This window comes from Lepidochelys kempii, chromosome 2 (genome assembly GCF_965140265.1).
Source record: "Lepidochelys kempii isolate rLepKem1 chromosome 2, rLepKem1.hap2, whole genome shotgun sequence".
Taxonomy (NCBI): domain Eukaryota; kingdom Metazoa; phylum Chordata; order Testudines; family Cheloniidae; genus Lepidochelys; species Lepidochelys kempii.
In genome coordinates, this window is record NC_133257.1 from 198752422 (window position 1) to 198764605 (window position 12184).

General features: G+C 40.0%; 1 protein-coding gene across 2 annotated transcripts in view; it reads left to right on the plus strand.

Annotated features, from left to right (window-relative positions):
• Positions 1-10613, plus strand: part of NGLY1 (N-glycanase 1) — a 47921-nt gene extending 37308 nt beyond the window's left edge. For both annotated transcript variants that reach the window (XM_073333456.1, XM_073333455.1), the window contains 6 exons: positions 131-276; positions 483-593; positions 1945-2109; positions 3427-3615; positions 8652-8829; positions 9397-10613. In XM_073333456.1, coding sequence (XP_073189557.1) covers positions 131-276; positions 483-593; positions 1945-2109; positions 3427-3615; positions 8652-8829; positions 9397-9572 — 965 coding nt within the window. In that variant the 3' untranslated portion in view covers positions 9573-10613. The remainder of the gene's footprint in view (positions 1-130; positions 277-482; positions 594-1944; positions 2110-3426; positions 3616-8651; positions 8830-9396) is intronic.
• Positions 10614-12184: the final 1571 nt, after the last annotated feature.

The window sequence follows — 12184 nt, forward strand, 5'->3', positions numbered from 1 at the left end:
GAATGCCCTCAGGAGTAATGTTATGCTCCCTATTTAATTGATTTGGAAGAGTTTAAATATCTCAAACTGCAAGAACAGAAAACCCATCTAAAAAACATTCAGTGTTTTCCTTGGCCTGTCTCTCATGCAGATCATGTGTGGACTGAGGTATATTCTTCATCCCAGCAGAGATGGCTTCATTGTGACCCTTGTGAAACTGTCTGTGATAAACCTCTTCTCTATGAGATTGGCTGGGGAAAGAAGCTCTCCTATGTAATTGCATTCTCCAAGGATGAGGTAGGGGTAGGGATAATAATATGCTATGAAATAAAAATACAAATTTGCCTTGAGAAAGAAGCTGTGCAAAGTATACCATTTTAATGGGATCTGCTAGATTAATGTAAGGGAAGACAGTCTCTTGATCATGTTGTCTATTGAAAATACACATATTTAAGAGGCAGAATATATATGTATTTTTTTAACTTCTGCAACTTATACTTGAGGTTGTTGATGTCACCTGGAGATATTCCTGTAAACACGAAGAATTACTTTCTAGAAGGACACAAGTCAAAGAAGCAGCATTGCGTGAAACCATAGAGAGGCTTAATAAACTGGTACGTAGCTTTACCTCAACTGATTTATTAAAATGACATGTATTGGAAACAGACTATGTAAATTCCTTGGACAAGGGAGCCCAGTCCTGATAAAGGTCTCTGTGTACTACAAAAAAATTAAATATTGCTATTTATACATTCTTTGTGATTTTACATAAGACCACTTCAGGACCAATCACAGCATAGCATTTTTGTCAGTTGCCAGTCGGTTCTCTGCATAGTCAGTCATATTTCCTTACTTTGATTAGGGAAAAGGAAATTATTACCTTTTACTCCTGTTGGCTCTGCAGAGAAAGTGAGCTGGATTCTGTTCTCTCTTGTGTATCAACAGATAAGTCTAATTTCAATCAATTATACCTGTGCAAACAGTTGACTTGCACAGCTTCAATGAGACCATACTTTTAATACCATAAGGTTGTAGAGCTGTAAGAGAGGGCCTAATTCATTTTGCAGAACTTTTTTTACTGGCTGTGAGAGAAGAACTCAGCCTGACTCAACTCTCAGGCTGCTTGCAGGACTGTCCATGAAGAAATAAGAAGCGTTAAAGGTCAGCTTAGCATATTTGATATGGAAATCATTGAGACAAAAATGGACTGTCAGTCAAATGCATTTTAAAGACATTTTCTCAAGAAAACCCACCCTTTTTAATCATATGGTAAAAGAAGGTTATATAATAATTCTTGTTCTACATACCAGACTTCTTTAGGCTCACTTGATTTATCTTGAAGTGTAAAGGCATGATTTTACTCAATTCTGTTGCTTCTTAAAAATATGCAACTCATACTGCATTTGTAATGGCATGCATCATTGTGAATCTACTCTTTCAGCCTTTATGTAATTTTTATGCTTAGACTTATTCACCAAACCAAAACTGCTGGTAACTGGAACAGTCCACGGTGTAGAAGAAAGGCTTGACCCAATAATCATGCCTTTTTTCTATTCCCAGACAAAAAAAATACATTAAGATTGACACTACATATCAGTGATTTAGAATACAATACATTACAAGGATGTTTGAATGATGCAAAAAACATGCATTATAATCCCATGAAATTCAGATAGAATTTACCTTAAAAGAAACCCAAACAGATTAAGGTATGGACATATGCAGTTAAGGCACTCAAACATTTTTTAAAGTCACTGCACAGTGCCATGCAATAACTATACAATTAGGATTGAGGCATATTAATGCACGTGATCCCAGTTTAATGTTTTAACAATCAGTTTAAATCTAGATTCTTTCATGTTTATTTCCTTATGGTGTCATTCCAGGGCTGAGATACAGTTGGAACTAATCTGAAAGATTATTTTTTCTTTGAGGTTTTTTGCCCTTTTTTTTTTATTATGACAGAGACAACAATCCTTGTCAGAAAGCAGAAAGAGAGTGCTCCTGGAGAGGATAATTGTGGAGCTTGTTGAGTTCATTTCTCCCAAAACTCCTAAACCTGGTGAACTTGGTGGAAGGATATCTGGTTCAACGGCTTGGAGAGTAGCCAGAGGTGAAATTGGTTCAGAGGTATTTAATTTGTCAACTGGTGATCATTTTAGGGGGGGGTGTCTAAATTGTTTGTCTCTTAATTATAGGCTAATGACTGACATTCTTTTGATTAAAGCTACAACATAACAAAAGCAGGAAATTTAAGAAAACTGAAATTAAGGTGTTTGGGAAATCAACACATTAAGTTGTTGACAATTTCCTCAAGAATTCTGGGGAATCTAATTAAGCTGGAGAGCAATTTTCTACCAACTTTTTTTTGTGAATAAAATGTAAATCAAGGCCCACTGTGAATGTGTAACTGCAACTCCCACAAAGTAAGATTAATTAATGTTTACATAATCCCCCCTCACCTCAAGGTTCTTGGCTAAATGGAGTTTTTAATGTTCTTAATTCCTTATGCGGAGAGACAATTTCCTAAAAACAACCATTCTAGATAGGCCAGTACACAAAGGTATCAATTATTCCTAACATTTTGCACATCCTTTTCTAGTGATCTTGTCATTTGATGTAAAGAGGATGACAATCTAAATACTGAATTAGAGCTAGTTAAATGGAACTAATGGATTTCATAGCAATGTTCAGATTTGAGATACTAGAGTTTATTTCAACTATACATATTTTAGGGGACTTTATTTCTGTCTTACTGAATCTCATGATATGAAGGATGATTAGAAATCAATTTTTAAGTGCATATACTCCATTTTCCCTTGTTTTCTGAATATCTTTATCAAATTCACACTTACCCTTAATTTTGAAAGCCGATCTTTATTTTTGTTTCCCTATCAGATTTAGAAAGACATTGTTCTGTAAATTGCTATAGTTAGCTGCAGCTTTCACCATTAGTCATTGAGCTATGCTTGCTCTCTTAATATAGCTTAATAATTTGCTTTTTTCTCAGTGTGTTAAATCTGTTTAACACACCTAATTCGTACAGCACCATGTCATACATGAACATGAAAAATCTTTTGTAAACTACTATTTACTGTAGACAGACTCATGGTTTCAGTTATTTTAGAATACTTTACTTCCCCTTTCTCTGTGAAAGATTTATATTTATTCTAGCAAAGTAATGTAAAATTTCTAAGTTGGGGCAAACATTTTTCAATGAAAAAAACATTCTAGTATTTTTTAATTGGCTACTATACAGTTTTTCATAAAGAACTGTGGACCTCTTTGGTGTACTGCTTATAGAATAGCTAAGGGCATGGTGATCTACTTTATCAAATATATATATTTGCCAGATGTGTATGCTAAACAAAAAAGAAAAAATAAAATTAGCATGATCCCTTCAAATACATCGCAAAACACCAATGTATAGTTTTTGGTTTTGTTCAGAGGAGAAAAGAAGTCATTTTTATTCCATCTGGGAAAGAGAAGACCTCTAAACTCTTCCACCTCAGTTACAATATAGTGGAAGACAGCTATACACGACTTTCCAATAATAATGAAAAAATCACTGGCTGGGAGGAAGGTGTGTGGAAGACTGAGTCTCTATGGAGAAAGGTTGAAACGGATTGGAAAATGGTAAGGATTGGAATTAAATAAATTTCTGTAGAATTTTCTAGATTATTAATATCCTCTAGCTATTAAAGTCTAAAATTACTAAGCATATTTTGCATCACATTTCTCTTAATGCTTAAGGATTCAGTTGGAGTTGCCAAATTTTACTGTCCTGCTTCAGATAAGATTGTTAACTGATACGAGAAATTGGAAATGAAGTCAGCTTGCCTTTCAGAATGGGATGATTGACTTCTCTGCAGATAACAAGAACCCTGCTGGAGCACTAAAGTTTAAGACCTACCTTCTCCCTGTGTTCACATGGACACGCACAATACTGCATGTATTAATAAGGAATATTTCTTTCCAAAGAGTCTAAATTGTTTTTTCAGCGGTGGTGCAATAGCTTTGTAGTATATCATATCTCTTCATCACACAGACAAAAAGGAAGAAATTCCTTATGCTAAACCTTACACTCCATCTGCAAGAAGGGAAAAAGCTGTCAGTTACTCAGATTATTGAAGACCCTGCCTAAACCCTTCCCATCTGCTGACACACTGAGCAACGGAAGGATCATGCACTCCAAATCTAAAGAGGGAGAGGAAATTAAGGCTAAACTGGGGAAGGAGACATTTACTAGCAAACAGCCACCAAGTATGGAGCTGAGCATTCTATATTAGTGACTATTGTTTTGCTCTCCCTAACATCTTGTTAGCCTGACAGCTCCCTCTGTCCAGTCATACCACCAACTTAGGCCAGGCTTTGCCTCCTCTCCACAATGGAAAATTAAGCTTACCAGAGAAGTTAATTTCACTCTGAAATTTGCTGTGCTGGCCCAGTATACAACAGCCTGTCAGAGCACCATGGAAGAACAGGATGGGGAAGTGCACAAAGAGGAAAGGAGGGAAACAGCTAGAGGGTAAGATGAAGGGTAAAAGAAGATGCAACAGAGTGGGATAATGGAGGAAAGAAGAACAGGGAAGGGTAAGAGATCAGACTGGGCACTCCCCAGCCTTCCCACGTCTAGAAACACTGTGGCTGTACCTCACACCTTCAGGTACTCATATGATCAGACTTCCCATTTTTGCAAGAAACATATGGTCCAGGTAAAAAAAAAACTAGCCACTAATCAGGGGAGTGCTCTGTTCAAATACATATATCTGCTCTTTTGCTCAGCTCTCTACTCTGGGTATATGTAACAAGTGGAGCAGGGAGCACTGATGTGTGACTGAGCAAGAAGAGTTTACCAGCAGTAAGCAGTTCTTCCATGAAGTTGGAAGAATTTGGGGGTGGGTAGGAAAACTGACAGCAGATACCCATCAGGCTTGTAGATGTGATATGGCACTTCTATAGAACGCCACCTTGTGGAATGTTCAGTCTTTTAACTTAAGCAGATGTACCACTTAAGAAGTTGGAGTCCAGCTGTCCAGAAAGAAAAGGAGGACTTGTGGCACCTTAGAGACTAACCAATGTATTTGAGCACAAGCTTTCGTGAGCTACAGCTCACTGCATCGGATGCATGCAGTGGAAAAAGAGAAGCCTTCATTATAAAAAAAAAAAAAAGGTTCATCCTTTAATTTGGAATGAAGGGAGAGGAAACCAACAAAGGCGACCCAAAAGGTAAAGTTCTTCTTTGAGATGTTTTGCACATGCTCACTCTGATTTAAGTGTGCAAGCACCCTGATCACAACTGTCAGAGATTTTTCCCCTAGTGGTATTTGTCGGCTTGGTGCTGGTGCCACACACGCATAGTGCCGGTATAGGGGGCCCCCGCTGAGCCCGCGCTCCTCGGTCCCTTCTGACTGCCTGTTCAGCTGTTGGAACTTCCCCTCTTTATCTTGAGCTAAGTGTTTTAGTGGTTTCCACTATTTTTCATTGTAAATAGTTAGATTTTGATAGTTTAGTAGTTTCAGTACATTTAAGTAGTCATAGTATAGGACTGGGACTCCTCTCCGTGCTCGGAGAGGTGCTTTGACCCTCCCCCGGTACTGGGGCATGCCTCGGGCACCAGGGTTTAAATAGTGCTCTTTGTGTGGCAAACCTGTGCCTACTAGTTACCCTCACTTGAGTTGTCTCAAGTGTTTGGGAGTGGGTCACAGGAAAGAGTGCTGTAACATCTTCTAGGAATTTAAGCACACACACAGAAAGACAGAGCAGCAAGGTTGAAAGTCCTACTTATGGAGGCGGCGCTGAGACAGAGCAGAGATCAGACTTGGCATCGAATATTTCGGCGTCAGTACAAAGTGCTCCGCTGGTGGCTAAGAGCTCTCGGCACTGGTCCTCCTCACTGGTACGGAAGAAGAAACGTTGAGGCCACCGGAGAAGACTTGCTCGCTGGCACTGAAGGGAGACAAGCCAGCAGATCGGGATAGAGTGAGATCCGTGCTGGGCCGCTCTCCCTCCCCAGCACTGCAGCAACCACTGGCAGAAGCATCGGCACCGCAGACCCCAGTAGTGCTCAACCAACCAGATGGTTGGCACTGGGCAGACCAGTTTGCAGTGCCTTCAACCCCAGAAGCCTATGCAGCTGCTAATGAGCTGATGACTTTGTCGATACCGAGCCCAGATGGGAGATAGGATGCGGCACCAGTGGCACCACTCAGTGGCACCGCGGCATCGACTACCTTTAAGCCAGTTTCAAGACCAACCTCCAGGGGGAAACCCCCTTCATTGCTTCATCAGAGATGTCTCCACAGCACCGATCTCCAGCACCGGGAGGATCGGCCCCACCATGGTCACCACAGTCCTCCACCTACACATTGTCATCTTCATCAAGTTCAGACTCGGGATCCAACTATTCAAGACACCGGCACTGAAAGGAGACTCTGTGTCAGTCTCCACAGACAATGCTATCATTGGGAGTGCCGGGAGCATGGATGACCCAAGGCGCTGGGCCCATGGCGTCTGGCATCCCTACAATGCGGCTTTTGGAACCTGTGTGGTCTTCCCCCAGGCCAAGGGACCAGCTCACGATGCTCCTACTTGGTGCGCTCGGAGACTGTTGTGGCACCAGGGGTGCACAGGTAAACTCTGGATCCAACCCCCTGTACCGGTCCTGATGCCAGAGTAGGTCCCAGCACCGGCGCCCAAGCAGGGATACTCCCTGGTACTGATGCCAGTACTGGAACCAGTACCAGTACCCAAGTTCTTGTGCCTCGGGAACAGGCTGCAGTAGACACTATGGCAGTGCACATCTCTTCCTCATCATCTCAAGAGGACGAGCTCATGCTCAAGGGGCTCTCCCCCCCACAGGACGATGTAAGGGCCCACCAAGACTTGTTAAAGTGGGTGGCCTCTAACCCTGGCAGGCAGAGGTCATTAAGGAACCATCAGATGGGTTCCTAGACATTCTGTTGGCCACAGCCCCTACGAAGGTGGCCCTGCTCTTACACAAATCCATTTTGGGACCTATTAAGGCCACTTGGCAGACTCCTGCTTCCATTCCACCCACAGCAAAGAGAACAGAAAGAAAATACTTTGTGCCCACAAAAGGCTGTGAGTTCTTGTTCTCTCATCCCCCTCTTGGGTCCCTCATTGTGGCGGCTGCTAACAAAAAGGAGCACCAAGGTCAGATAAGATTTACCCCCAATCCAAAGGAGCCCAGGAAAATGGACCTTCTGGGTAGGAAGGTCTATTTGATGGGGGGACTCCAGTTGGGGATAGTGAACCAGCAGGTGTTGCTGGGTCGTTACGATTACAACATGTGGGAAGTGATGAACAAAGTCAAAGACAAAGACAGACCTCCCCAGGCTTGGTGGGGGCCCCTTATACCGGCTCTATGAGTGCGCTGCACCACGGGGCACCAGCGCCAAGCTGACGGATACCACTAGGGGAAAAATCTCTGACAGCTGTGCTCGGTGCACTTGCACACCTACATCGGAATGGACATGTGAAACACATCTCAAAGAACAACAGTTACAAAAGGTAGGTAACTGTTTTTTACCCTAAAGCTAACTATGGATCTCAGTCCACAAGCTGTAGAGAAGAAATACCAACTGCAGTGCAAAGCAGAAAGATAAGAAAGGCAAACTGATGCAGGTAAAGTGGATTTGCTGATCCTTTAGCTAGTATCCTGATTAGCAGTAATCACCACCTTATTTTTATACTGCAGTGCTGTAAACGAACATGTCCCTGAGGTAAAACTTCATAGAATTAGACCCAACTAGCTGAAGAAAACTAGGATTTAATAGGCCAAATTCCCCCAGAACCATCTGCAGCACATGGTGCTAATAAGCACAACGTAAGGAGCAACATAAGAACCTGTTCATCTAAAATCATCAGATTTTTAAAACCTTGTATCCTCAGGTTCTTTCTTACAGTCTACACTAACCATCTTCCAAAAAAATTGCACTCGGGTGAAAATGTAAACTGGATTTTAACCTTCTAGATTCAGACTGCTTGCAGTTCCTTCAGTAAAGGGTAGCAGTATAAACAGGTAGGCACAAATAAGGAGGCTATGCAATATAGGCAGGAAACTTCAGGTGTACTCTAAGCTGCTGATGGCCCCAAAAGATCATTACAGTGATTGGGGTTGCTGGAGTGTAGTGGACTCTAGTCATCCCCTCTCTGACTGCTGGCATGCCAAGGCCTAGAAAGGGTGGCACAAAGCCAGCTGCACCAGTTGAGGAGTCCCACACATCTCTTTATTTGTTACACAAGCTTTCCCATCCCATTTGTGCTACCATAGAAGGGCAAAGGAGCCAAAACAGGATGGAAAATCTGGCCCATTGTAGTTACTTAAAAGCAGAACCCTACATACTTAAAACAGTATGTGTCTATATCGCTAAAATACCACGCAGCACATTAAAGATCTTCCCCTACTATTTCAATGAAGTAAACTCCACTGAAAATGTACAGCTACCCAATATCACTGTAAAAACAGGAATAAGGTATTAGAAGGAGATTCTGTGCAAAGTTTTATTGTGTACAAACTTATTTTTCAATGACTTAATAAAGACTAAGTTTTTTTACGCGAAGGTTTAGTGCCCTTATAAAGACATTTCATTTGATCTGGGCTCAGCATCCATCTTTCAATACCTTAACCATGATGTTTTTCCATTTAGGTTTATTTAGCCCGAAAAGAAGGGTCATCCTCTTCTTACATCTGCTGGAAGTTTGAGTGTGGGTCAGTTGGTCTAAAAATAGACAACATTTCCATTAGAACGAACAGTCAGACATTTCACAGTGGAAGAATAAGGTGGAGATTGCGCTCCAACATAGCAGAAGTTGATCTGACTGGAGGTAAGTGTGAAATCTGATTGATTTTATTTTTTAAATCATGAGGTATACGTGCTAATGAAAATGCAATGCACTAGTACGCTGGGAAGTGGAGGTTGGAGAAACAACGTAAGCAATAAAGAAAGTTAAAATGCAGTTGCATTTTAACCTTTTCCCACTCAAGCTTTTTGCCAAGGATAAGGAAATATGTGAGAACAATCAATATACAGCTCTCACCTGCCACATTTTTCCATATTTGGGGAAAATAAAATTAGGATCTAGCAAAACCTGATGTGGATACAGGATATATATGGGCTCTTCAAAGCAGGGATTGTCTTTATATTCATACATCATATAGCAGAATGGGGCACCCAATCCTGACTGGAGCCTCTGGAGACTACCACAATACAAATAATAAATAATAATTTGCAGTGGACTTTTTCCACCATTTGAATTAGAAGATATATTTGATTATCTGCAAGTCAGACACTTTAATGTTCATTACAAATTGCCTCTTGAACATGTATTCTAGCAATATAAATTATCTGTGGCAGAACTTTAATTGTTTGTGGTTTTTTTCTCCCCCAACAGATAAAATTCTTCGCTCCTATTCAGATTTCTCTGATGCAACAGAAGTTATTTTGGAAGCTGAACTAAGTGGAGGGGATGGTGATATTGCATGGCAGCACACCCAGCTGTTTAGAGAGAGCTTAAGTAACTCTGGAGAAAATAGTTTGGAGATAATTATAAAACTCATTGGTCTCTGAGAACTTAAACAGAGGAGAAATGCTATTGGCAACAGGGGTTTATTTTATAAAATATGCTGTGGATACAATGTGAGGACTTGATTGTCAATTACCATGGTTCATACTGCTGGTATTTTATTTCCCATTTGCCCGTTTTAATTTGGCCATCATGAAAATAATAATTTTTATACTATGGACCATAAAGAAACATTGGAATTTTGAAGGTTTTATTCTTGTGTAAACTTATAGCAAATATGGAAATGTCAAAGTAAAAACGTGTTTCATCCAAAACACAAACACAAAATTAAGGTATTCAGAGTTACAATTGATGCTCCATCCTAAACTTACTTCATAGTGAGAGGGGGAAATAATTATAGGAAAGCAAACTGAGTGAGGAACATACAGCAGTTTTAACTTTGAATTTCTGGGCTGGTTTGTTTCACAATCTCTGCTGTTATTTGGAGTTAAAATTTGAACTTAATGGTCTGGTAGGCAGCATGTGTTATGTTACTTTTAATTTTAAAAGACTTGTAAAAAGGATAATATTAGCCCCTAACATCTCCTGTGGTTAAATCTACATACTATTTAGGCATTTTAAAAGTTACAATATTATTTTACATGATGCACCAGAACAGGAGCTTTAGATAAATATGAAGGCAGTTTTTAAGATGGCCTAGAAATATGCGTGTATTGGTCTAAGTAATAAACATATTTTGGAGTATACTAGTATACTGGGTAAATACATTTATGTGAAATTCATGTTCAACATGTACCTAGAAATTCTGTTATGGTCTATCATGTAAAATAGAGATTTAAAATTGAGTAAAAACAAATAATGTTTATCCTGGAAAATGCCTAGTTTGTTATACATATTTTTGTACAATATGAACCCATATTTATCCCCTTTTTATTAACTTGTTTACTGAGCTGATAGATCATAATCGCTTTTTAAGAAGCTATTATCTTGTGTCAGTCTGAGTCTCATGCACCAGATTTGGTGCTAGAAGTACATGAGGTGCTTTTCTTCCCCCCTTGATGCATTAAAATTTTCAGACCACAGAATTCAGTTTTTAACTTTTTGCCCCAAACACAACCGACACTACTATCCAGGAGATTAAACTTCCATTTTCAGTCCTGGTCTAGCCCCAGGGCCCGTCGTGGCCTGGGAGTGCTGTGGATGCAGTATAATGAGCCACTAGAGAGTGAATGCTTGGTTTCAACAGCCTCCATGAACTATTAAGAGATTGTGTAACTGTCTCCTCCTCCCCGCCCCTACCCCCACCACACAATCAACAAACATCTGAGGGACTTTGTTGGGATTTTAAAAAGTGATGGACTACCTTATTACCTGTACAGTTATGCAAACTAAGAAGAGACTTCAGGATTTAAACTGATTATTTGTAGGGGATTAGGAAGAGATACTCTGCACTCCCTATGTAGAGAACACTTGAACAACTCAACACAAATGAAATGCACAGAATTGCACATATCAGAACAATGTTAATATACACACATATATTCCCATGCACTCACCTAGTACAATGTGACATCATGGCTTGATGAACCTGTAGCTTCAAAGAAAAAAAAAGTTCTAATAGTGAGGAATACAAGATAAGACAGAGCTAAACGGTAAGGAAATAGTCCATATAGAAAAAGGGTTTGTACAGAGGATAGGAGACTCTGAAAGAACTAATTATCAAGTAGAATCAATTGAAAATATGCAAAAGAAGAGGGAATAAACTAATAGTAGAATATTCTACATTCTGCTTGAACAGCAGGAGCAGCAAGAATTACAAAGGTATAAGGAAAACTAGTAGGTATGAGGATCTCAAAGCAATACACAGTAAAGAGGAGAAATACATTGATTAAGTTTGTGGACATGTTACAAGACCATTTCTCTATAAATTATGGGCTTCAACTCCCATTGACTTTAATGGCACTGAATCAGGGCTTATTTTAAGGAAGATTGAAAAGGGTTTGCAATGTTTTGTAACGCAAAAGATTACTGGTGATATAGAAGTGAGGAAGCATCCCTATATCAGTAACTAATAAAAAGCAGAAATATTCCTTTACTACAGGATAATGCTCAGGCAAACCAAAAATCACAGTTTCCTATCAAACAGACCCATAAGAGAATGGGTTTGGAGGACCAAGTGTATGTTGGAGGAAGCAAACCCTCACAACCTCCTTCATTTATGGAGGCAGACATAATCCGCAGAAGACTGCATACTCCTCTGTAGGTCTCCATTCCCCTGGCAAGCAAGAGCAGTGCGGTGTCACTCACAAAGGGCACACACTGGGGGTTAATGTTGAGTTACAAGAAAATCCTCAGCTTTCCCTGATGTCATGATTTGTTTTTAAACAACCTTAAAGAGACTTGCAATCACAGGAATTAGTAACTCTGAATTTGGAACCTGTTGCCTCTTAGCCCTGCATTTAGTCCATATTTAACATAGCTTTTTCTCAAGGGGCATTAGTAAGAGGAGTAGCCTTCTCCCCCCACAAAAGTTTTAAGATTTATATCATTGTGATTGTTAGCCAAAATGGATGCCTTGGTACTTCTGTAAAATTTTTTGAATAATCTCAAGAATAAAATGTATAGTGAGATGTAGATTTCACAACCTAATTTGAAA